Source organism: Thamnophis sirtalis, unplaced genomic scaffold, assembly GCF_051295495.1.
Source record: "Thamnophis sirtalis isolate CommonGarterSnake01/CBP01778 unplaced genomic scaffold, rThaSir2_p1.2 scaffold_2, whole genome shotgun sequence".
Classification (NCBI taxonomy): Eukaryota; Metazoa; Chordata; class Lepidosauria; order Squamata; family Natricidae; genus Thamnophis; species Thamnophis sirtalis.
The window spans coordinates 11,092,068-11,116,186 of NW_028261382.1; the positions used below are offsets into that span (position 1 = coordinate 11,092,068).

Genomic DNA, 24,119 nt, shown 5'->3' on the forward strand with positions numbered 1-24,119 from the left:
GAAAACATAAGCGGGGAGGAGGGGGGTAATACATGAAAGAGAAGGTGAAGGAGAAGCAGGGGAGGGGGAAGGAGAAGGGCAAGAGGAGAAGAAGGAATACATGAAAGAGAAGGGGAAGGAGAAGCAGAAAAGGGGAATGATAAGAGAGGAAGAAGAGGAGGAATACATGAAAGAGAAGGGGAAGGAAAAACTGGGGAAGGGGAAGGAGAAGGGCAAGAGGAGAAGAAGGAATACATGAAAGAGAATGGGAAGGAGAAGCAGGGGAAAGGAAAGGTCAGGAAGAGGAGTAGAAACACACAAAAGAGAAGGGGAAGGAGAAGCAGAAAAGAGGAATGTCAAGAGAGAGGAGGAGAAGGAAGAAGAGGAATACATGAAAGAGAAGGGGAAGGAAAAACTGGGGAAAGGAAAGGACAATAGGAGGAGGAGGAGGAATACATGAAAGAGAAGGGGAGCAGGGGAAGGGGAAGGACAACCGAAGGGGGGAGAAAGAGGAGTAGGAGGAGTAGGAGTAGAATTCATGTAAGAGAACATTGCATAGACCCATAACCTTAAATTTCTGCAAAGCTTCATGGTGTGTGAGTCCATGCATGGATTCTCCATTCAATTCTAGGATTTCATCTCCTGTTACATCAAAATAAACAATTTTATTAGCTAGTTTTTGGCACCAGCATTTCATCCACCTTTCATCAGCCAAGGTTCACCCACCCACCATCCCACTACACACACATTTCCCCCTTATGATAGTTATATCAAACCCACTAAACCCTCCCCCCCCCAAAATATTTTTTTTAAATTTATTTGACCTGGAGACGTTGTCCCCTTAGGCTTCCCTTCTGTAAACCAAACTGTCTAGTTCCAACTAAGTCAAACAGAGGGATGATGTTATCCTACCTTCTTGTAACCTTCCATCTGCAGCAGCTGCTCCTCCAGGAAAGATTGTCTTCACATAGATGCCAATGGGACCGTAAATGCTGTCCTGACCACCCACAATGCTGAAACCCAGCCCCTAATGAGAGTGAACAGAGGGTGCATTTTACTTGATTAATCACCCGCTCCTTTCACTAACTGCTTCAACAAGCAATCAAAACACTTTTATTTTTGTGAAAAGATCTTGGGAGGAAAAAATGTTTTTATTGGCCCTCAACTCTGAAAGGCACTGAGAATTTGTTCTTAAACAGCTATAGATGGATCGATGTTCCTGTTGGTTCATGATGGTTTTCCATGCACTTGAGATCATTCAAATCCCTCATGTTTCAATAATACTTAAAATCTATGTTGGGGTAGGGGGAGAATTCCTTGCTTCCTGTTTATAGTTAGAATGGACTTTTATTTTGGAATGGAGGAAAGGTCCAATTCATCTTACAATTAGTAGCCAATTTCAGAAGCATGTACAAAATAAGATAAAGTTAAAAGTTCCCCTCGCACATATGTGCCAGTCGTTCCCGACTCTGGGGGTGGTGCTCATCTCCGTTTCAAAGCTGAAGAGCCAGTGCATTCCAAAGACGTCTTCGTGGTCATGTGGCTGGCATGACTAAATGCTGAAGACGCATGGAATGCTGTTACCTTCCCACCAAAAGTGGTTCCTATTTTTTACATGCTTTCGAACTACTAGGTTGGCAGAAGCTGGGACAAGTAATGGGAGCTCACTCTGTTACATGGCACTAGGGATTCGAACCGCCGAAATGCCGACCTTTCTGATCAACAAGCTCAGCGTCTTAGCCACTGAGCCCTTCATGTACAAAATAGAGGTCCATTTTTGGACGGTTACTTTTTATGCCTTTTCGGGAACAATAAGAATAATGGCATAATGCTGCTCTTTATTGCACTGAGACCCTGATCTGTTAGGATGGAAGAGCAATCTTGAAATTTTAAACAGAAATGAAATCTTCCAGTACATGATGCAATTCTCCATCCAGACCAGCGTTTCTCAACCTTGACCACTTGAAGACGTGTGGACTTCGACTCCCAGAATTCCTCTGTTACATACCATCGGGCAGAAGACATCAAAGTATAGCCAGCCGAACAAATAGGTTTAAAGATAGTTTCTATCCTTGGGCTGTCTGTCGTTTAAAAACGACCGACAATCACTCCATGCACACGCTAGTTTTTTTCTTTTTCTTTCTTTTTTTGTTTCTGTTATAATTTTGCACCAGTGAGGTTAAAACCAATTTCGTTGTATTTAAGTACAATGGCAATAAAGTTTATACAGGTCTTCAAATAGCCCAGATTGAGAAACATGGCTGTAAACTGATCTCTCTCTAAAAAGGAAGAATGGAGTTTGAAAACGTTTGACTCCAGACAACCTCTTTTTGGTCCCAGTGTTCATATCGATCATCCAAGGAAAGACCTAGGACAAAGCAAACAGCTCACCTTCCCTTGACCTTTCATTAGGACAATATTGGAGATCATAGAAGCCTGTAAACCCGAAGATGTGGACATGAGGTGGGCAGAGCTTAGTGAGCGAGATGACCTGGAAAGAGGCTACAGTTGAAACAAACAGCAAGGAAAGGTTAATACCATACTGGAGAATTTTTTAAAAAGCAATATATATATATTCATTTAACTTGTCACAATTTTTGCTTACAATGGAGTGGTGAGTTACATGCTGGTAATACCCGTGTTTCAGTGGTGGGTTTCCAATTTTTTTAGAACCTCTTCTATAGGTGTGGCCTGCTTCATGGGAGTGGCTTGCCGGCCATGTGACCGGGTGGGAGTGGCTTGCTGGGGATGTGACTGGGTGGGCGTGGCCAACTTGTAAAATGTGGTGAAACTCACTTAACAATGCTCCTGCTTAGCAACCAAAATGTTGGCTCAGAAACTCTGGCATTTGAAGCACGCAAGTCTTAAAGCTGTCAAATTACAAGACCCTTGCACTCCTAACCCTTTAGAAAAAAAACAACCCAGGGGTGTTCAAACTTGACAGCTTTAAGACTTGTGGACTTCAACTCCCAGAATTCCTCCTCCAGTCAGGTTGGCTCAGGAACTCTGGCATTGAAGCACGCAAGTCTTAAAGCTGTCAAATTATAAGATCCTTGCATTCCTAACCCTTTAGAAAAAAAAAAACCCAGGGGTGTTCAAACTTGACAGCTTTAAGACTTGTGGACTTCAACTCCCAGAATTCCTCCTCCAGTCAGGTTGGCTCAGGAACTCTGGCATTGAAGCACGCAAGTCTTAAAGCTGTCAAATTATAAGATCCTTGCATTCCTAACCCTTTAGAAAAAAAAAACCAGGGGTGTTCAAAATTGACAGCTTTAAGACTTGTGGACTTCAACTCCCAGAATTCCTCCTCTCGCTCTTCATCTTGATGATGTGTGGACGGGCGGGGGAGACGGAGTTGGAACCGGTTCTAAACGGCACTGTAGATTTGTGGAACCTCTTCTACAGAAGAGGTTAGAACTGGCAGGAACCCACTCCTGCCGTGTTTCCTCAAAAATAAAACCGGATCTTATTTTCTTTTGGGCTCCAAAATAAGCACAAGCACTTATTTTTTTGAGGGAGGGGTGTTATTTTTTTTCACAGGTACAGGAGGCCCACTTCTCTGGTTCAGAGTGGGGCAGGAGGCTGTGTGGTGGGGCTGTGCCACCACCGCAAGGTGGGGGGGGTTGGAGCTGCCCCACGCAACCCACGCTGGTCTATCTCAGGGCTCTCAAAGCCAATCCATCCATGCCCCGACACCTGCCTCGCAGCCACCAACACACCACTCAGCCTCCTGCTGCATTGCGGCTGCGAGAAAGCACAAGTGGGCCAGTAGCCACATGGGCTCCAGCTGCACATGGTCGTGAGGCAGGTGTCGGGTGTGGATGACCTGTCTTCAAGGGCTCTGAAGTAAGTTGGTGTGGGGCACCTCCATACCCCATTGCCTTACGGCTACAGCACCGCAATGAGATGGAATGAATGAGCGGGCAGCCAACGGCACAGGTTCTTATGTAGGGCTTATTCTGGGGGTAGGGCTTATTATAGGCACACACATAAAACATGCTGGGGTGGGGGTCCCCAAACATGGCAACTTTAAGACTTGTGGACTTCAACTCCCAGAATCCTCCAGCCAGCAGAGCTTATTATAGGAACACACATAAAACATGCTGGGGTGGGGGTCCCCAAACATGGCAACTATAAGACTTGTGGACTTCAACTCCCAGAATCCTCCAGCCAGCAGAGCTTATTATAGGAACACACATAAAACATGCTGGGGTGGGGGTCCCCAAACATGGCAACTTTAAGACTTGTGGACTTCAACTCCCAGAATCCTCCAGCCAGCAGAGCTGGCTGGAGGATTCTGGGAGTTGAAGTCCACAAGTCTTAAAGTCGCCAACTTTGAAGACCTCTGGGCTTATTTTTTGGGATAGGTCTTATTTTCAGGGAAACAAGGTATATGTTTCATTACTTTTCATAATCAGTGATGATTGTTCAGTAGTTATAATCTCTGAATGGCTATATTGCATCAACATCTCCTACGTTCGTGTCCTGCAGAGAATCGAATCCCGCCCTTTTTCCCCTATTTTTTTTTTTAACAGATGACAAGAGGATTTGCTTTTAGAAATCTTTTCAGAGGAGAAGAATTTCCTTGGAGGGAGCCTGTTCTTGTGTTTATTTAATTAGGATGTCGCCCAGGGATGATGATGTGCATTAATGGCCGCGTCCTGATTATATCAATGCAAAAACACCACACATAACAAATCATCTTCAGTTGTTACAACACTCACTCTCCACCAGCCTCCAAGGCAGTTAGAGGGGTGTCCCCGCCTTTGAAAAACAGCTGGGGAAAAAAAACCTCTCCTTTCCTTGGATAAATTCAGGGGGGGGGAAAAACTACCCACCCAATTTTGGGGCAAGAGAATTCCTAAAGTCCACTTGGGCTCAAACTTTATTTCAATCTTAACCAACAACTAAACCCTGATGATTTACAGTCCTTCAGAGACACGGATGGTGAGGAAAGGTGGAGTAAACATCATTCAGAGTTGCAGGTGATGTTCTTCTTCATTCATGGAAGTGACCTCATTCTTCTGAGGTCAAGGACTTGAGGAAAACAGGCGGCTTTGTTGCAGGGAAGCATTAGAGGCATAACAAGGAAGGAAACGTTTGGCTTGAAAGCCTGCATTCCACCTGCATTGTCATTTTCTTGACTGTTCCACAGATGGAGCACTATAGTCTGGTGAGTTTCCTTTTTCCTCTTACCTTGACATTTGGCTTACCTTGGCTTTTCCTGCCGCATTCTCCAGCTGTTGAGAGAATGACTTTCTGTTGCTATAAAGGGATTGTCTGTACCGAGAGGTCGACTTCTTAACCATAGATGTATCAACGTCTCCTATCCAGTACGGACTAGCACCTTAAGGGGTGGGATAGGGGGGGGTTGGAGAAGGGAAAAAGCAGATTGAATTGAATTGGATACTTTATTTGGCCAAGTGAGATTAGACACACAAGGAATTTTTTCCTCCGGTGCAGAAGCTCTCAGTGTACATGCACGCATCAGAATCATTATCTTCATGTTTTTCGTCTCCTCCATCATCATCATCATCATCATCATCCCAATAAGAGGAAGTAGTTAAGAAGACAATAAGGAGGATAAATAATAATATTACTGCAGCCGTACGACATTGGATAAATACATATAGACGGTAGACAATATTGTGAGAATTAGGTGTTCAGGAGAGAGGGTGGCACGAGGGGGGGGGGGGAAACTGTCCCTGTGTCTAAATGTCTATGGAGATACTCAGTCATCCAGGTCATGGTTGTCCCAAAAGTAATTTTTTTTTCCAAAAGGCAACTGGACTTTCTGTTTTTTCTTTGAACACGTTTCACTTCTCATCCTGCTGCCAATTACCTCCCATAGACCCATTAGATCTCACAGGGTCGGCCTCCTCCAGGTTCCGTCCACCAGCCAATGCCACCTGGCTACCACCCGGGGGAGGGCCTTCTCTGTAGCAGCTCCGGCCCTTTGGAATGAACTCCCCGCGGAGATTCGGACCCTCACCTCTCTCCAGGCCTTCCGGAAAGCCATCAAAACCTGGCTGTGCTGGCAGGCCTGGGGTTGATGAGTTCCCCTCCCCTCTCGACTTGTATGGCTGTATGACTCTTGTGTATTTTAATTACGTGTATTGTGTTTGTATCCCCTTTTCCCCTTTTGAGTTGTTCGCCGCCCTGAGTCCCTCCCGGAGAAGGGCGGCATACAAATAAACTAAATCTTAAATCTTAAATCATCCAAGAACCTTCTCATCCAGAGCTGAAGAAGCCTCTTGAATGAGAAGAGAAACGTGTTCAAAGAAAAAACAGAAAGTCCAGTTGCCTCTTGGGGGAAAAAAGCACCTTTGGGGACATCCCTGTGTCTAGTTGTTTTGGCCTGCAATGCCCTGTAGCGCCATCTGGAGGAGAAGAGTTGAAACAGGATGTGGGAAGTCTGCAGATATATTTTCTCAGCCCCCACCCTCTTCTGATCCACACACTGTACGGGTCTTCTATAGAAGGCAGGGTGGTTGCAATTATACTTTCTGCAGTCCAAAACTAGGGGTCTATGCCTGTCCTGTTTGTTTGCTGCACCAAACCAGATCATTACAGAAGTACAAATGATAAAGATAAAGGTAAAGGCTCCCCTTGCATATATGTGCTAGTTGTTCCTGACTCTAGGGGACGGTGCTCATCTCCGAAGAGCCAGCACTGTCTGAAGACGTCTCCGTGTTCATGTGGCCAGAAAAAGGCACACGGAACGCTGTTACCTTCCCACCAAAGGTGGCTCCTATTTTTCTACTTGCATTTTTTATGTTCCTTCAAACTGCTAGATTGGCAGAAGCTGGGACAAGTAATGGGAGCTCACTCCATTGCGCGGCGCTAGGGATTCGAACCACTGAACTGTCAACCTTTCGATCAACATGCTCAGCATGTTAGCCTCTGAGCCACCGTGTCCCTTAGATACAAATGATAAGACTCAATAATTCTTCTGTAAAACAGTATCAGCAGATCCTGGGATAGTTTGAACTTCCTGAGTGGACGCAGGAAGACATTCTTGGTTGTGTCTTTTTAATGATGGTTCTCATGTTGGGTTATAGAACCCAAAAACGTGAAGGACTCTAGTGCTGATACTGTGCTGCCGAATACATTAAGAGGCGGTAGAGAGAAGGGCTTCTCCTAAAACCTCATCTCTGCAGTTTTAAGCAGGGTAGGGATAAACAAACTCAGTTGCATTTACTTCTGCTTCATTTCTTGGTTGCCATTTAGTGGGGGAGGGGGTGGGAGCATGGGGGAGAACTCAGGGATGTGCCATAACATCTTCCAGGCGGAGTGAGAACCAAGGTCATGTCAACGGACACATGTTGAAGTTTAGCAGGAACCTACACCTGGACTGATTGTCCCATGTGAGTGGAGAGACGAAGGTTGGGGTGAAGAGGTCTTATTCTTTTAATAGCAGTAGATAGCAGTAGACTTATATACCGCTTCCTAGGGCTTTCAGCCCTCTCTAAGCAGTTTACAGAGAGTCAGCATATTGCCCCCAACAATCTGGGTCCTCATTTTACCCACCTCGGAAGGATGGAAGGCTGAGTCAACCCTGAGCCGGTGAGATTTGAACTGCTGAACTGCTGATCTAGCAGTAGCCTGCAGTGCTGCATTTAACCACTGCGCCACCTCGGCTCTTAACTATCCCTAAGCACGGGAATAATTTAGAGCTAGCTTCACCTTTCTAAGTGCCAATATGTTACACTCTATAAAGGATCTCCTGAACCTGAACAAAGTGTCAAAGTCCTGACTTCCTTGAGTTCATTACAGATTTACAGAGTTGGAAGGGACTTGTAGGTTATCTACTCCAACACCCACCCACCCCGCCCTAGGAGGAGACCCTACACCATTTCTGACAGATGGCAATCCAGTCTCTTTTTGAAAGCCTCCAATGATGAAACTCCCACAACTTCTGAAGGCAACTTCTGTTTCCATGGGTTGATTGTTCTCACTGTCAGAAAATTTCTCCTTATTTCTAAGTTGAATCTCTCCTTTTTTCAGTTTCAGTTTTTCAGTTTCACTGTCAGAAAATTTCTCCTTATTTCTAGGTTGAATCTCTCCTTTTTTCAGTTTTCATCCATTATTCCTTGCCTGGCCTTTGGGTGCTTTGGAAAATAGCTTGACCACCCCCCCTCCTCTCTGTAGCAGACTGTCAAATATTGGAAGGCTGCTATCATGTCTCCCCTGGTCCTTCTCTTCACTAGATTAGCCATGCCCAGTTAACTATTCATCGTACATTTTAGTCTCCCGTCCCCTTAGAATGAGAACAGTGCATGCATCTGGACGTAGCCTAAACTGCAGAAACTTACTGGCTGAATTGCTGCGAGTCCGCTGGCATTTGGCTTTGGTCTGCAGAACGGATCCATTCGGCAGGTCGGGTTTAGGCGGCTGTTCCGTGTGAGGACAACTGGATGATTCCTGGGAGAATTTGGGGAGAAAATGCACCAGATCTTAAGTGTCTGCAATGATTCAAAAGCAGACTGTGTGTTTCCATTAAAATTCACCCCTCTGTATGCAAACAGAGCCCATTCTGGCATCAGCCTAAGGTTAGGTTTATTGGTTTTGTATGCCACCCACTCCCGAAGGAGTCCGGGAGTCCTAAAACGTGAACTATCTCTTTAAAACTAAATCAAGGGTTGTTGTTTTTTCCAAACTTGGCAACTTGAAGATGTGTGGACTTCAACGCCCAGAATTCCCCAGACAGCGCGGTGGGGACTACACACTGAGCTAACTGGTAGCAGGAGAAAAGATGGAACCCCTCCCCATTTCTCAGTCATATTCAGGTGTTGTTGTTGTTGCTAATTGTGAAGTCATGTCCGACACCATGGACAACTTTCCTCCAGACCTTCTCCACCATCCTCTGGAGTCCCTTTAAGCTCACACCGATTGCTTCGGTGACTCCATCCAACCACCTCATTCTCTGTCGTTCCCTTCTTCTTTTGCCCTCAATCTTTCCCAGTATGAAGTTCTTCTCCAGGGAATCCTTCCTTCTCATTATGTGGCCAAAGCATTTGAGTTTCCTCATCAGGATCTGACTTTCTAAAGAGCAGTCAGGGTTGATCTCCTCTAGGACTGACCGGTTGGATCGCCTTGCAGTCCAAGGGACTTGCAGGAGTTTTCTCCAGCAGGTCTTATCCAGGTAAGGAGCTTTTAATGGGCAGACTCTAATATTAAACCTTGGTTTATTAAAAATAGAGGAACCAGTTCCGTTTGGACCAAAGAGGTTCAGAGTCCACTGCAAAGACAAACTGCAGTAGTTTCTGCATCAGTTGAGCCTTACACAAATGGAAGTTTGTCTCTTGGCTAATTGGAAGACTATGAACAAGATGGCGCAGGCATACAGCAAAAACCTAGGCCCAGGTCATTGACATGTCCCTGCCCTGTAGGAAATTTCAGATTTAAAATCAGTAACAAGCCAACACTGATAAGGAAGAGGCCGAACTGGCAACTAGTGAAATACTGAGGGGTCCTTGGTGTCTTCTAAGCTTGCTTGTTTTCTTGCAGGCATTTCATTACCCAAAACTACGTGAAATCATCAGGGCTGGTCAGAGCAAGTTAAAAACTGTATCGTCAAAAATGGGAATAGGCACAACCGTGAATGCTTTAAGCGGTGGCCATTGCTTTGCTTGTGCAGTCTTGGAAGAGATGCGTAAGTGAATTGGCATCAATACCGTGTGTTCCCGAAAATAAGACAGGGTCTTATTTTCTTTTGACACCCCCCCAAATAAGCACTGGGCCTTATTTTCGGGGAGGTCTTATTATTTTTGAGGTGCAGGAGGCGGCGAGTGTGGTCATCTCGTGGCTGTTGCTGTGCTGCAATATTTTCAGGGAGGGCTTATTTTCAGGGGAGGGCTTATTTTAGTGCATGTCCTCAAAAGCCCGATTGGGCTTATTATGCAGGGAGGTCTTATTTTCAAGGAAACAGGGTGGTAGCCAGAAGGAACAGAGGTTGCTGCAGCCCAGTCATTTGCAGGAATATCAGAGAGGAGAACAAATGTTACTCGTGGCTATGAGGTACACTTAGGAGTAGTTCTTAGGATTCGTCCTGGAGCTGTTCCCTTGCCATAGAGATTCTTCTTAAATGCTGAGTTTCTTTCTCCTACAGCAGATGGCGTTTTTCAGCTGAACATTGCTGTTAATCTTCCCCGATGACCGAAGGGATACTTTTACTATTTTTCTTCTGGACCTGCTCCTCTCTTGCAGGGCAGGTAGAATTTAAACTGGTGAAGCTTTCTCCCCAGAGGTTGATGTACCAGGGAGGAAAGTTGCGCCTCTCGGAATCCTGTTAGCTGTTTGACAGCTAAAAACACAGGGGAGTGCCAGGCCAGGGAGGGGAAAATGGAAACGCTTTGGATTTTTCGACCTGAATATAGCACTAGCAACAGCACTTAGAATTATATTGAGCTTCACAGTGCTTTGCAGCCCTCTCTAAGTGGTTTACAGAGTCAATAAATTGCCCCCCAAAAACCTGGGTCATTTGACTCACCTCGGAAGGATGGAAGGCTCAGTCAACCTTGAGGCTGGTGAGATTTTATCTGCCAAATTGCAGGCAGCCTGCAGGCAGCAGCAGCAGCCTGCAGTACTGCATTCTAACCACTGCACCACTGTGGCTCTATAGATACCACGGTATATAGATACAATCCCTACAGCTTTGTATTCTGTAAGAATCAGCACTCTTGGCACCTGCTAAAGAAATTAGGGCTGATCCTAAATATCTTTGGCCTTGCCATTCTCTGACTTGTTTTATTTCTTCTACAGCAGTGGCCCCCAACATTTTGGGCCCCAGGGACCAATTCCATGGAGAGAGGTTTTCCCATGAACCAGAGGGGTGTTGTTTCAACTTGTTGCCCGAAGCCCACAGATGGGGCTTCGCTTGTTTGCGTGGCCTGGTTTCTGGCATGCCATGGACTGGTGCCATTCCATGGACTGGGGGTTGGGGACACTAGAGAGAAGAAAGAACCCCTTGATTTATACTGCCCTTTGGGATAGCAGAAACCATGGGCAAAATGAAAAGAGACCTCATTTCAGAAGCATATAACCAGCCCTAAGTGGAACAAAGAATTAGCGCCAGTGACATGCGGTGAGGTTTATGGCTGGTGAGGCACTGACACAGGGGTTTCAAATTTTTTTAGACTTGTGGACTTCAACTCCCAGAATTCCACAGCCAGGTATGCTCAGTTCCGATTTAAAGCGACAGCATTTGTTTTTCTCCTTTGCGAAAAAGTATTCCTTCCTTTTTTTTTCTCCCTCCCCCTCCTCCTCATCTACGTCAAGAATTTTTCGGCTTTTAACCCTTGCTTAACTCTGCTCGAGTGATCATAAAACACCAGACTAGATGAGGCACATCGTTCTCCCGCCTCCTCCTGTAGAGGGCACTTTTTAAGAGGCTTTTTAAAACAGTTAAACACTAAGCAGAGTCATCCCCGGTGACTCTGGCAGCAACTAGCTCAGCCTTTTTCCTTTTACACTTTTTTTCTTTTCATGATGACAGTGGTGAGGCTCTGCCTCCCCTGCCTCCCCTGACTGCACGTCAGAGGTGGGTTCCTACCAGTTCGCACCTATTCGGTAGAACCGGTTCGTCAAATCTACCGAACCGGTTAGAAGAGGTTCCACCAGTGGACCCGGAAAGCAGGCCACACCTACAGAAGAGGCTCCAAAAATTTTTGAAACCCACCACTGGTCCTTGGATATGATTATTCTACACTATCATGCTCCTATTTGTAAAACTCAGGGCCTCTGTGAAAGGTAAGGATGACTGCTGCGTTTGTGGTGCAATCAGAACGTTGCGTGTGTTGAAGTTGTTTTAACGCAAACCAAAGATGCCTTTTAAAAAACAAGTTTACATCATATTCTTATGCATGCCAGTGCTGTGTGTGAGGTAATTTAAGGTGGTTCTGACAAGTGTCGTCGGCATCTTCATATCCGGTCACATGGGCACCAAGCCACTCCCATCCGGTCACATGGCCGGCAAGCCACTCCCACAAAGGAGGCCACACCCACAGAGTAGGTTCGAACAATTTTTGAAACCCACCACTGCTGCACATCCCTGATTAGCGCTAGCACTGATGTTACCTAATGTGGGTAGTGAAACGCCTGCAAGAACAGTACCAAGCTCAGAGACCACCAAGGACTCTTCCTCCTCTCCCCCTCCCCCCCTGTCCTAGTAAGGAGTGAGTGCAAATCTCACTCCTTACTAGCACTGATGATGTTACCTAGCTTGGGTAGTGAAATGCCTGCAAGAAAAGCACTAGGCTCAGAGACCACTAAAGACTCCCTCATGTCAACCCTGAGCTACAAATATTCTCCTTTATTGGAACCGGGTGGTCTCAACTACTCTGCTTACCTTATTTGCGATCACTAAATTGACCAAGCCTCTGGCAGACTGGATGAGCGATTCAGCCTCTTTGCTGGAGAGCTCTTTAAGGGGTTGCCCGTTGACTGTTAAAAGCTCATCACCAGGGCTTAAACGACCATCCCTTGAAAAGAAAAGAAAAGAAAAGAAAAGAAAAAGAAGAAAAGACAACAATAGGCCTGCTGGATTGTGAACAAGTGTCATTGGCTCTCTGCAGCTGCCTCAAAGGGGGTCCTTTTTGAGCTGCTGTTGCTTCTGTTCAGGTTCATATTTACATTTGCAAACCACAAGACCGTGGCCAAATTATTTTCAAACAAGCATTGCTCTCAGATCACAGCCAAGGATTGTTTGGTGGTGGTGGTGGTGGTGGGCCTAATAAACTAGCTTCTGATTTTTATAAAGAAAAAAAGTATAGGGAAGGAAGGAAGTTCCTCTTTCATCCCAGCAAATAAAAACATTTTATAACATTACTCTCTTCATCCCATAACTAATCTCTTAATTAAAAATCCAAATGTTTCATCATTTGTTCTTTATCAGCAAAAATTCAGTAAGGGAGACCAGATATCACTAATTTTTTATTGTAACCCTGGTCAAATAAGCCAGCCTTACATTCCTTCTCTGAACTTTCAACAGTCTTATTTTTGGACCCCTCTAAATCTAGTCCCAGAGCTTGTTTCCTGTTAATCTTGTTTTTGACCCCCAAATTTTTTCAGAACAGACCTCTTTGGTACGTCCAGTAAATATATTTTTTTAATTACTTCTCATAAAACCATTTAATGGACCTCGTATGTAGGTCCAGGAAGTGGGGGGGGAGCCCTCCAATGATTCTGATTTTTTTGTAACTAGCCTAGTTATAGGAAGGAACATGTGAGAGTGAAGCAGTTCACATATTTATTTATCTTTTGCTATATATACCCTTGCTGAGATGTCATAGAATGTTTACAAATATTCTGATTTCTCTGTTGGTGTTGGTGTTGTGGAGCTCCATGAAAGAGGACAGTGCTTCCATGGTGAAAGCAAATTGCAATACCAATTTCCTTTCTCGGGTAACAGCTTGAATGAGGGAGGAAGGCTATCTAGGATACAGACCTCCTCAATCTGTTCATTGAGATGAGACATATACAAGCTTGCAAGTTAACTGCAGAAGGTGAGAACTGCAAGCTATTTATACAATTACACTATATCTTAATATCTCTGCTGAATAATGTGCATAAGAAAATATCCTGCTTATAACAGCTCCCGTCACTTATCTGATTCGTTGCACAATTTTTACAGAAAGTGGCTATATAGTCTACCGTTCTACTTAGTGCAAGATCTATAGCCATAATAGAGAACCTGTGACACGTGGACCCTATAGGATCTATAGGATTAGGTGTAAGCTGTAGCATCCTGGACTAGTAACCTCTTTCAAACGCTTTTCAAATGCCTCCACAGCAAAAGTCTCCCCTTTATTTCTGGAGACGTTTCTCCTGGCATCTTCCCTGCAACGCTTTCTACACAGGGTTAACAGAATAACAGAGTTGGAAGGGACCTTGGAGGTCTTCTAGTCCAACCCCCTGCTCATGCAGGACATCCTATGCTATTTCAGACAAATGGCTGTCCAGTCTCTCCTTAAAAACCTCCAATGTTGGAGCACCCACAACTTCTGGAGGTGACTCTTTCCACTAATTGATTGTTCTAACCATTAGAAAATTCTTCTATGTTGGTTGTCTCCTTGATTAGTTTCCATCCGTTGCTTCTTGCCCTGCTCCCATGGGTCAAAAGAGTACAGTTTTCTTTATCATCCAGGAAACAATTCTCCCGAAATGTGAAGTTTGTTATTATCTCCCTCCTGAATTAAGTCATTTTCACTTTCTTAGGTAAGTAGGAAGATAGGCAGAGGTGGGTTCCTACCAGTTCGCACCTATTCGGTAGAACTGGTTCGTCAAATCTACCGAACCGGTTAGAAGAGGTTCCACCAGTGGACCCGGAAAGCAGGCCACACCTACAGAAGAGGTTCCAAAAAATTTTGAAACCCACCACTGGTCCTTGGATATGATTATTCTACACTATCATGCTCCTATTTATAAAACTCAGTGCCTCTGTGAAAGGTAAGGATGACTACTGCGTTTGTGGTGCAATCAAAACATTCTGTGTGTTGAAGTTGTTTTAACGCAAACCAAAGATGCCTTTTAAAATACAAGTTTGCATCCTATTCTTATGCATGCCAGTGCTGTGTGTGAGGTAATTTAAGGTGGTTCTGACAAGTTTCGTTGGCATCTTCATATCCGGTCACATGGGGCGGCAAGCCACTCCCATCCGGTCACATGGGTGGCAAACCACTCCCACAAAGGAGGCCACACCCACAGAGTAGGTTCGAACAATTTTTGAAACCCACCACTGAAGATAGGGTATACATTTCAATGTCATCGTCGTTACCACCACCACCACCAAGGAGCTAACTAGGTATGATTATGTGGCTTCCTGATGGAATTTTGTAACGTACCTTTGAGCAGCTCCCCCGTCAATCACGTGGCTGACCATGAACTCTTTGCCAAAAGCAGAGCCATTGGAAGTCCGGCAGACTTGAATTCCCAGCCCCGTGTTCCCGGTGGCAATGCAGAGCTTCCAAATGCAGCTGTCCTGGTTGGGAAGACATGAAGAAACTTGAAAGCCTTCCATTACTTTGTACCTCCTAGATCAGTGTTTCTCAACCTTGGCAACTTGAAGATGTCCGGACTTCAACTCCCAGAATTCCCCAGCCAGCGAATTCTGGGAGTTGAAGTCCGGACATCTTCAAGTTGCCAAGGTTGAGAAACACTGTCCTAGATAGGTGTTCTGACCCAGGCTTCCCGAGAGCATGAAGCAAACTCCTGGTCCCGACAAAAAACCCTTTTATTAATTCCCTGTGAATTCTGCTCATTCACATCCAGCAAAGTCTTTCAAGGGAGGATTTACAGTCACAGACCTTATCTGGCTTGGAGAGCTGCCAGGCCCATATCTGCAAAACCTGGCAAGGAGTCTCGGAGAGTCACGAACCAATTAAGTGAACTAATTGTCTCCTGCAAACTCCACTCCCCTTTTGCTCCTCTTTTATTTCCTCTGGGAGGGGCCATTCATCGTCCACCTGTGGTCTAACTTTCAAGTCGATCCGTTCTTCAGCTGTTCCCTTCGTCTGGCAACTCTTCACATGTGCACACAGGGAACAGGCTCCAGCTGTTCGTCTGCCTCACTGATGTCTGACTCTGAAGGCAGCCAATAACTGGCATATGGCTCTGGCCCCCTCTCTGCCTCCGACACAGAACCCCCATCAGCGCCTTTCCCAGACTCCAGGACTGGCCCATGTTCTTCCCCAACCTCCTCACTGTCCGAATCTACTGCCAGCTCTGCTGGCGGCTGGCAGACTATAACAGGTTGCACTACAGCTTCCAACATCCTCAGCTCTGATGACCAATGCTGTGGACAATGCCATGGACCACAGGGCTGGCCTAGATTGAGAAACTCTTTGCCCAGACCCCAGCTTCCTTCCTCCTGTTCTGTGTGCTATTGCAATAGCTTTTCATCACAGCCATTCCCTTGTTCCTTTCCAAGGTGAAAGAACCCAATAAAGATGCAACATCCTGGGTATATAATCTGTACTGCTGGTTTAAATGCAATCCCCACCACCAGATCCCCGTGTTTGGAAGGTAGCTCACATGTGATAGAAGGAGGTGCAGGAAGAGAACCCCCTTATCCAGAGCTGTGGTGGTGCAGTGGTTAGAGTGCAGTACTGCAGGCTACTTCTGCTGCCTGCTGCCTGCCTGCAATTTGGCAGTTCGAATCACACCAGGCTCAAGGTTGACTCAGCCCTCCATCCTTCTGAGGTGGGTAAATTGAAGACCCAAATTGTTGGGGCAATAGGCTGACTCTGTAAATTGCTTAGAGAGGGCTGTAAAAGCACTGTGAAGCAGTATATAAGTCTAGGTGCTATTGCTGTTGTCCTTCCCGCCCGAATGTTGAATGAATGTTGTTTGATTTTAACTATATACTGTGTTTTTATGTCATTGTATGTCTTCCCCTCCCATAAGTTGTTAGCCGCCCTGAGTCCCCTCAGGGAAAAGGGCGGCCTATAAATAAACACAACTTCCTTCCTTCCTTCCTTCCTTCCTTCCTTCCTTCCTTCCTTCCTTCCTTCCTTCCTTCCTTCCTCTTGTATTCTTTTTCTCATTCTCCTTTCTCATGGTGCAGTAATTAAAATGCAGTATTGCAGGCTAACTCCGCCCACTGCCAGGAGTTCGATCCTGACCGGCTCAAGATTAACTCAGCCTTCCATCCTTCCGAGGCGGGTAAAATGAGGAGCCAAATTATTGGGGGAGGGAGGGGGCAATAGGCTAACTCTGTAAACCGCTTAGAGAGGGCTGTGAAGCACTGTAAAAGCGGTATATAAGTCTAAGTGCTATTGCTATCCAAGCATTGCAAATGCCAGGCCAACAGAACCACGGACCTTCTTCCTACCTTGATAAAGAACTTCCTCTTCATGTTCTTACAGCTTTCACTGGCACTGGTCCTCATCTGTACCATGCTGGCAATGACACGAGGATCGGATGTGGTGCCTTGGCTAGGCGAGGGGCACGCCAGCTGAAGTTGAGGGCATGGCTCTTTCTGACTCCAGCTGTCTTGGCTCTCAAAAGGATTGGCATATTTGTCATCCGGGCTCGAGCCGTCATCGCTGGTCTTGCCGTTGCAGAGGATGAGCGACCGGGAAATGGAGCGCAGCGTTTTGGATTTCCTCCCCTTGGCGCTGTTGTGCCGTTCCATTGTTGGAGACCCAGGAAACGATGGTCAGTTGGTCATGCCGGTGAAGTTCGCTTCATCCAGTGCCTGCAACGGAGGATCCAGATGGAAGAGAGGTGCAGGGGAGGGGGAGGTGGGTGGGTGGGAATGAGAGAAAGAAACTCATCAGCAAGAATGTTTCATCTCTCTAAACCACCCACCTCTAGATTTCATTAAAAACAAGAGGCTTTCAGTTCCAAAGCTCCAAGTCATAAGGCATCACGTTGATAATAGCTCTGTGTATTCTTAAAAAAAAAAAGTTAGGCATATTTCTCATTCATCTCTCTCTGGTAGTTATTTTTTCTACCCCAACTCTCTGAAAGAATCAAAACCCTTGTTTAGCTTTGTTGCAGGATTAAGCCATTTTTTTCTGGCTTTCCACATGACATTAAACCAGAAGCTAAACAGCCGTTCCTACAGACCAGAACCTGAAAACGACGTCTTTCTTTTGCTTCAAGTTCCTGATGGTGTAGCAGTAAATGTTGATCTTTCCAAGTTGTCCTTTCAAGATGAGATTCCAGCTTTAGAAAAAGGTATGGAGTATAATATAAAAGCCATGTGAGTTTGGGCTGAATAGTAAGACTGAAAATGAGGAAGCAGTGGCTCAGTAGCTAAGACGCTGAGCTTGTCGATCAGAAAGCTCAGCAGTTCAGCGGTTTGAATCCCTAGCGCTGCGTAACGGAGTGAGCTCCCGTTACTTGTCCCAGCTTCGGCCAACCTAGCAGTTTGAAAGCACATAAAAATGCAACTAGAAAAATAGAAACCACCTTTGGTGGGAAAGTAAAATTGAATTGAATTGAATTTCCTTTATTTGTATGCCGCCCTTTTCCCTGGGAGGACTCAGGGCGGCTCACAATTCAAAAAGGGAGGGGGGGGGGAAGACAAACAGTATTCCAATATGGAAACAATACAACATATTAAAAGAGAGCACAACAGTCACACAATTCGGGTGGGGTTGGAATCTTAACCCCAGGCCAGCCGGGACAGCCAGATCTTCAAAGCGGCGCGGAAGGATTGGAGGGTGGTGAGGGTCCGAATCTCCACGGGGAGTTCGTTCCAGAGGGTCGGAGCAGCCACCGAGAAGGCTCTCCTCCGGGTAGTTGCCAGTTTGCACTGGCTAGTAGATGGAATTCGGAGGAGGCCTAATCGATGCGATCGTATCGGTCTAGTGGAGGTAATTGGCAGTAGGCGGTCTCTCAAATACCCAGGCCCACTACCATAAAAGCGTTCTGTGCGCCTTCGGCATTTAGCCATGCCAGCCACATGACCACTTTGAACAGCGCTGGCTCTTCGTTTTTGAAGCGGAGATGAGCACCGCCCCCTAGAGTCAGGAACAACTAGCACATATGTATGAGGGGAACCTTTACCTAAGACTGAAAACACACACATTCATGTTAGCTTTCTTACTGGGCTTCATGTGTTGTGTGAATTGGTTTCCAAGTCCAGTGTTCAGCGCTGAAAACAGATGGCCTGGGGAAGTTGTGTGCTCATAGTCACTGAAGGAATATAAACACAGACTGAATGGCCCATCTGTCAAAAATGCTATAATTGCAGGATTTCTGGATGGAGAAGTTTGAATAAACTTCAAGATCCAGCTGAATATCTCAAAACAAAGGAGCTTTCTCTCTTACTTTTACTTCACAAAGTAAAATATAAAACATAAATTGAAACTTGCCTTTTGGAAATTTTGGAGAATCACGGTATGTATGGGGTGGGTTCCCTATTATAAAAAAATGTCTGTATAACACTGAAGAAACCAAATCAACAGAAGAGAGTTTCAGATAGCAAAGCTGGGTCTCTTGCCTCCTATAATCTTTGCTAAATATACAGATCATCTCCAAATCCTACATAATCACCCTGGTTTTCTAAAAGATACCTTATTGCCAATAGAAATGTATCCCTCTGACCCATAAATCAAATCATACCAAATCCCTTTTGATAGATAAATCAAAATCAACATTACAAACAATAATAAAGTCACGATTCATAAAATAAACCGTTTATAAAAATCCCTCAAATCCCTCAAATGATAAATCAAGTCGATTTGATCACAAATCAAAGCTACAGAATTATCTACAAGCGGAGTTTTTAGGGGTGTGAATTAAACTTGTATTGAAGCCCCCCACCCACCCATTTTCAACTGTATCCAGTCCTTCTTTCCGAGAAGATCTTAACAGGTGACGAAAGGAATTGGCAAAAAAAAAAAAATGACGAATGGGCTTGGCGGGAAAGGAAAAAAGATGAAGATCAAATGCTATAGAAGAAAAGAGGGATGCAGGATAAGAGCAGAAGGGAAGCTAGAAAGAAGAAAGAGAAGAAAGGGGGTAGGAAGGAGGGAGGGAAGCAAGGAGGGAAGGAAGGAGGGGAGGAGAGAAGAAAGAAGGGAAGGAAGGATGGAAGGAAGGATGAAGAGAAGAAAGGAGGGAAGGAAGGAGGGAATGTAGGAGAGAAAGAAGGGGGGAAGGAAGGAGGAAAGGAAGGGGGAAAGGAAGGAGAGAAGGAGAGAAGAAAGGAGGGAAGGAAGGAAGGAAGGAGGGAAGGAAGGAGAGAAGGGGGAAGGAGGGAGGGAAGGAAGGAGGGAAGGAAGGAGAGTAGGAGAGAAGAAACGAGGGAAGGAAAGAGGGAGGGAGGGAAGAAGAAGTAGGACCGTTGTAAGATAAGATGGATCTATGGGATGGTAAGAAAGCAATCTTCAAGTATATTGTCAACTGTAGGGAAAAAATTGTTATAAATACATATTATTAATAACAGTTATGAGATCATATAATTGTGAATGTATATATGAAATTGATAAAATTAAAAATTAAAAAAAAAGCATACTTAGGCGGAATAAAGTCCTTTTCCTTTTAATGACTTGGCTTGGAAAACTTCTTTATCCGACAGGTTGAGGCGGGCTGGGGAATTAAAACAATACCAAAAACCATCCTACAGGTTGGTCTAACACCAAATTAAAAACCTTTCCCTGAGTTGCCACATGGAGTGGGGAGAGAATCTAGATTTTAAACAGGAGGAGGGGAAATAATCCATCTCATCTTATTACACCCCCTTCCCAAACCTGCACACACGCACATACCCCAAAGCCCCCAGAAGCAAAGAGTCTAGTTGTGAAGAAACCAACCTGATGCTTCCCCCCCCAAAAGTGGGGAAGAAGTCCACCTGACCCATAAGCAACGTTAGGATTCTACAGAGCAGCCCAGGGCGTCCCAACTCGCTGTGTTCCCTTCTCTTTTTCCTGTCCCCCTTGGCTTGCCAGGAACAAAGCTCTCTTGCCTTGTTTTGGTAATCCAAACCAAATGTTAACTCGTTGGCTGATCTCTCTCTCTTTCTCTCTCTCTCTCTCTCCCCCACCCTCCCACCCTCCGCTCTTCCTCCTCCCTCGTTTTTGTGCTAAATCACCCCCCAACCTGTTTTCTTCCCTGCAAGTAAATGCAATAAACGATGCGGCAGGAAAAGACCTCCGTTTGGTTCCCATTTGGAAGGACCGAAGCGCCCCCCCCCCTTTTTTTTTTTTTACAAAGGCGTAAGAAACTGTTTTTGCGCACAGCGTCAGGCCAAATGCAAAGAGAGTTAACGGAGCTGCGGGGATCCTTAGATCTCTTCGGCAGAAACACGAGGTTTTCCGCCGACTGGCTCAAAGCGATGCAATGCAAGCAACCCCCGTCTCGCATCTAATTCCGATGGGCTTGGCAACCCTCTCTGCGTTTGGATCCTTTTCCTTCCGTCCACGGGGAAGCATCAGAGGCGCCTTAAAAGCATCCAGGGAGTGGATGGGTTTTCACCCCCATCCTTTCTTGCAGAGAGTGAAAAAAAAAGGCAACAGACAGTGCTATATAGGTGGGGGAAAGGAAAGCACCCACCACCCCTCTTTTCTTAAAAAGAATAATAATAATGAAAACATTAAAAGGGACTTACAACCAAGCTGGAAAATACCAGACTCCTTCAGAAGGATGTTTGTCTTCGCCGGCCTGGCAGAAAGACTCAAGTGCAATAATTGGAAACACACCCTCCGACCGTCACATGACTTTATTTCAGTAATTCTCTACAGGGTATATATAGAGACTACAGAGAACCCAGCTATTGTTTCTGGGCTGCAAAAGAGGCAGTAACAATAATCATCACAGGTCTGAGAAATGCTGCCCTCCTGTTGAAGGTATCCCTCCAGATGCTGTTCCGTTGCCCCTCCTCGCCGGGAGTGATCGGCTGCATATTTCTCGATTATAAATCAAGGGTGCACAGCTTGCCGAGGGTAGACAGTTCGCCCACCCTCCGCCCACCCACCCCCCAGGATCGCTTCTGCAACCCTCTGCTTGCTGGCTGCCAATTTTCAGCAAGTGACTAGGAAGGGATGGGAGAGACTTCGCTGGTTTCCCACCACGTCCTCAGCCGAGGCTGAACTGAGATGGAGCCAATCGGGGCTGCCAACCGAGGCTGCTCGTCTGCTGTTTTTCATTGAGATGTAGCCTCCGAGCCGGGCCAAGTGCCCAGGGTTGTGATACGTCGAGTTGCACGTTGTTTTCTTCCTTTCTTCGTTCACATCAGGGATGCCCGCAAGGTGTGGTTAAAAAAGTCAGGATCAAGGCAACGTGTGTGTGTGTGTGTGTGTGTGTGTGTGTGTGTGTGTGTGTGTGTGTGTGTGTGTTGAAACCCTGCCCGATTTTTTTTAGGTGTGCTGCACAGACACCCCTGATTTCCAAGGAAACCATTATCCCCAAAAGGGGGTGTAACCCTAATTGGGGAATTAACCAGAAGTGGTATTCAGCAGGTTCTGACCAGTTCAGGAGAACCGGTAGCAGAAATTTTGAGTAGTCCACAGAACCGGTAAATACCACCTTTGCCTCCATCTATTCTCTGCCTCCCGAGTTCCAGCTGATTGAGAGGAAATGGGGATTTTGCAGTAACCTTCCCCTGCTCCGACCACCAAGACACGCCCACAGAACCTGTAGTTAAAAAAAAGGTTGAATCCCACCACTGGAATTAACAGAATAACAAAATAAGGCTAGGAACCTTGGAGGTCTTCTAGTCGAACCCCCTGCTCAAGCAGGAAAGCCTATACCATTTCAATCAAGTGGTTGTCCAACCTCTTCTTAAAAATCTCCAATGTTGGAGCATTCACAACTTTTGGAGGCAAGTTGTTCCACTGCTTAATTGTTCTCACTGTCAGGAAATTTCTCCTTAATTCAAGGTTGCTTCTCTCCTTGATTCCTTTATATCCGTTGCTTTTTGTCGTGCCTTCTGGTTCTTTGGAGAATATTTTGACTCCCTCTTCTTTGTGGCAGCCCTGGAGGTATTGGAACACTGCTATCATGAATTGATCTGATTATTATCTGATGTATTTTCCAAACAGGATAGAAAAAGTTACACAATAACAGAGCTGAAGGAGACTTTGGAAGTCTTCTACTCCAGCCCCACTGCTCAAGCAGGAGATCCTATAGCATTCTGCACAAATGGCTCTCCAATCTCTTCTTAAAAAGTCTCCAGTGATGGGAGCACCCACAACTTTTGCAGGCAAGTCTTTCCACTGATTAATTGTTCTCACTATCAGGACATTTCTCCTTAGTCCTAGGTTGGTTCTCTCCTTTATTAGTTTCCATCCGTTGCTTCTTGTCTTGCCTTCAAATACAGGACAATACTTCATCAGTCAAGGAGTGAATGATCACCAGAGACATAGGGAGAAGCTAATAGAGCAGAAGTCAAAATCGGCTGGGTTATCAAGTTCTTTGATGCCATCCTAGTGGCACTTTTTCTACTTCCCCTTTCCTTTTTCATCTTGGCATCCATTTCTCTTTCTCCCAAATAGCTGGCTGCCTTGGAAAGAATAGAGAGCTTTTACTTCAGGGGTTTCACTGCTCAGTTGTAGATGGCTTTAAAAATTGGGCAGGTGAGCCATTCTAGTTATAAAAGGCCGTCCTTTAAGGGCAGAGGTTTGCAGTCATGTAAGATGATAACCAATGAGAGAAATTTTCTTTTGAATCTCTGAAATGGTGAATATGAACCAGCCACAGCAATAACACTTGGACTTGTATACCGCTTCAGAGTGCTTTATGACCCTCTCTAAGCGATTTACAGAGTCAGCCTCTGCCCCCAACGATCTGGGCCTATATTTTATCCACCTCGGAAGGATGGGCGGCTGAGTCAACCTTGAGCTAGTCAGGATCGAACTGCTGGCAGTGGGCAGGGAGTTAACCTGCAGTAATAATTGCTGGGAAGGAAGGAAGGAGAGAAGGAAAGAAGGGCAGTAGCACTTAGACTGATATGCCACTTCACAGTGTTTTACAGCCTTCTCTAAGCAGTTTACAGAGTCAGCCTCTTGCCCCCAACAATCTGGCTCCACATTTTATCCACCTCAGAAGGATGGAAGGCTGAGTCAATCTTAAACAAGTCAGGATCAAACTGCTGGCAGTGGGCAGGGAGTTAGCCTGCAGTACTGCATTCTAACCACTGTGCCACCATGCCTCTTGTAAACTGGTGACATTACTGTTCCTCTATAGACCCCAAAACCTACCTCTGCAGTGGGAAAAAGACCCCACTGTTCCTCAAGAGTCCCAAAGGATTCTCGAAGAAGCTTCTTGGATGAGAAGCGAAACTTCTTCAAAGAAAAGCCAGAAAATCCAGTTGCCTCTTGAAAAAAAGCACCTTTGGAGCAACTGTGGCCTTGGATGACTGAGAATCTCCATAGACATGTTCCCCAAGAGTTATCCCTTTTACTCGTCTCGTTTACTTGTTCTCTATACCCATTTCACCCACACCCCCATTGCCTTCCATATGGCCACCTACGAACATTTCGGGTTCAAATGCACTGTGTGAGCCCAGGTTAACTGTGTTTATTCCATGAACCATGATTAAGCCAACCATCAGTTGAACCTGGCTCCGAGCTCTGGGAAGGAGAGATGGTGTATTGGATCATCTGCTCTCCAATTCCTTTAGCTCAAAGCGAGCGCCTTGGCTCTGCCAAACAAATGCTCTCTACATTTACGGCCCTTTAGGGATTCGT

General features: G+C 45.6%; 1 protein-coding gene across 1 annotated transcript in view; it reads right to left on the bottom strand.

Annotated features, from left to right (window-relative positions):
* IL16 (interleukin 16) overlaps positions 1 to 24,119 on the bottom strand; it is a 66,342-nt gene that overhangs the window by 24,596 nt on the left and 17,627 nt on the right. Inside the window, exons 2-9 of the mRNA XM_087704270.1 lie at positions 16,811 to 17,176; positions 14,823 to 14,959; positions 12,329 to 12,461; positions 8,295 to 8,403; positions 5,193 to 5,326; positions 2,371 to 2,481; positions 892 to 1,006; positions 548 to 621 (exon numbers count right to left, since the gene is read on the bottom strand). Coding sequence (XP_087560396.1) covers positions 548 to 621; positions 892 to 1,006; positions 2,371 to 2,481; positions 5,193 to 5,326; positions 8,295 to 8,403; positions 12,329 to 12,461; positions 14,823 to 14,959; positions 16,811 to 17,113 — 1,116 coding nt within the window. The 5' untranslated portion in view covers positions 17,114 to 17,176. The remainder of the gene's footprint in view (positions 1 to 547; positions 622 to 891; positions 1,007 to 2,370; positions 2,482 to 5,192; positions 5,327 to 8,294; positions 8,404 to 12,328; positions 12,462 to 14,822; positions 14,960 to 16,810; positions 17,177 to 24,119) is intronic.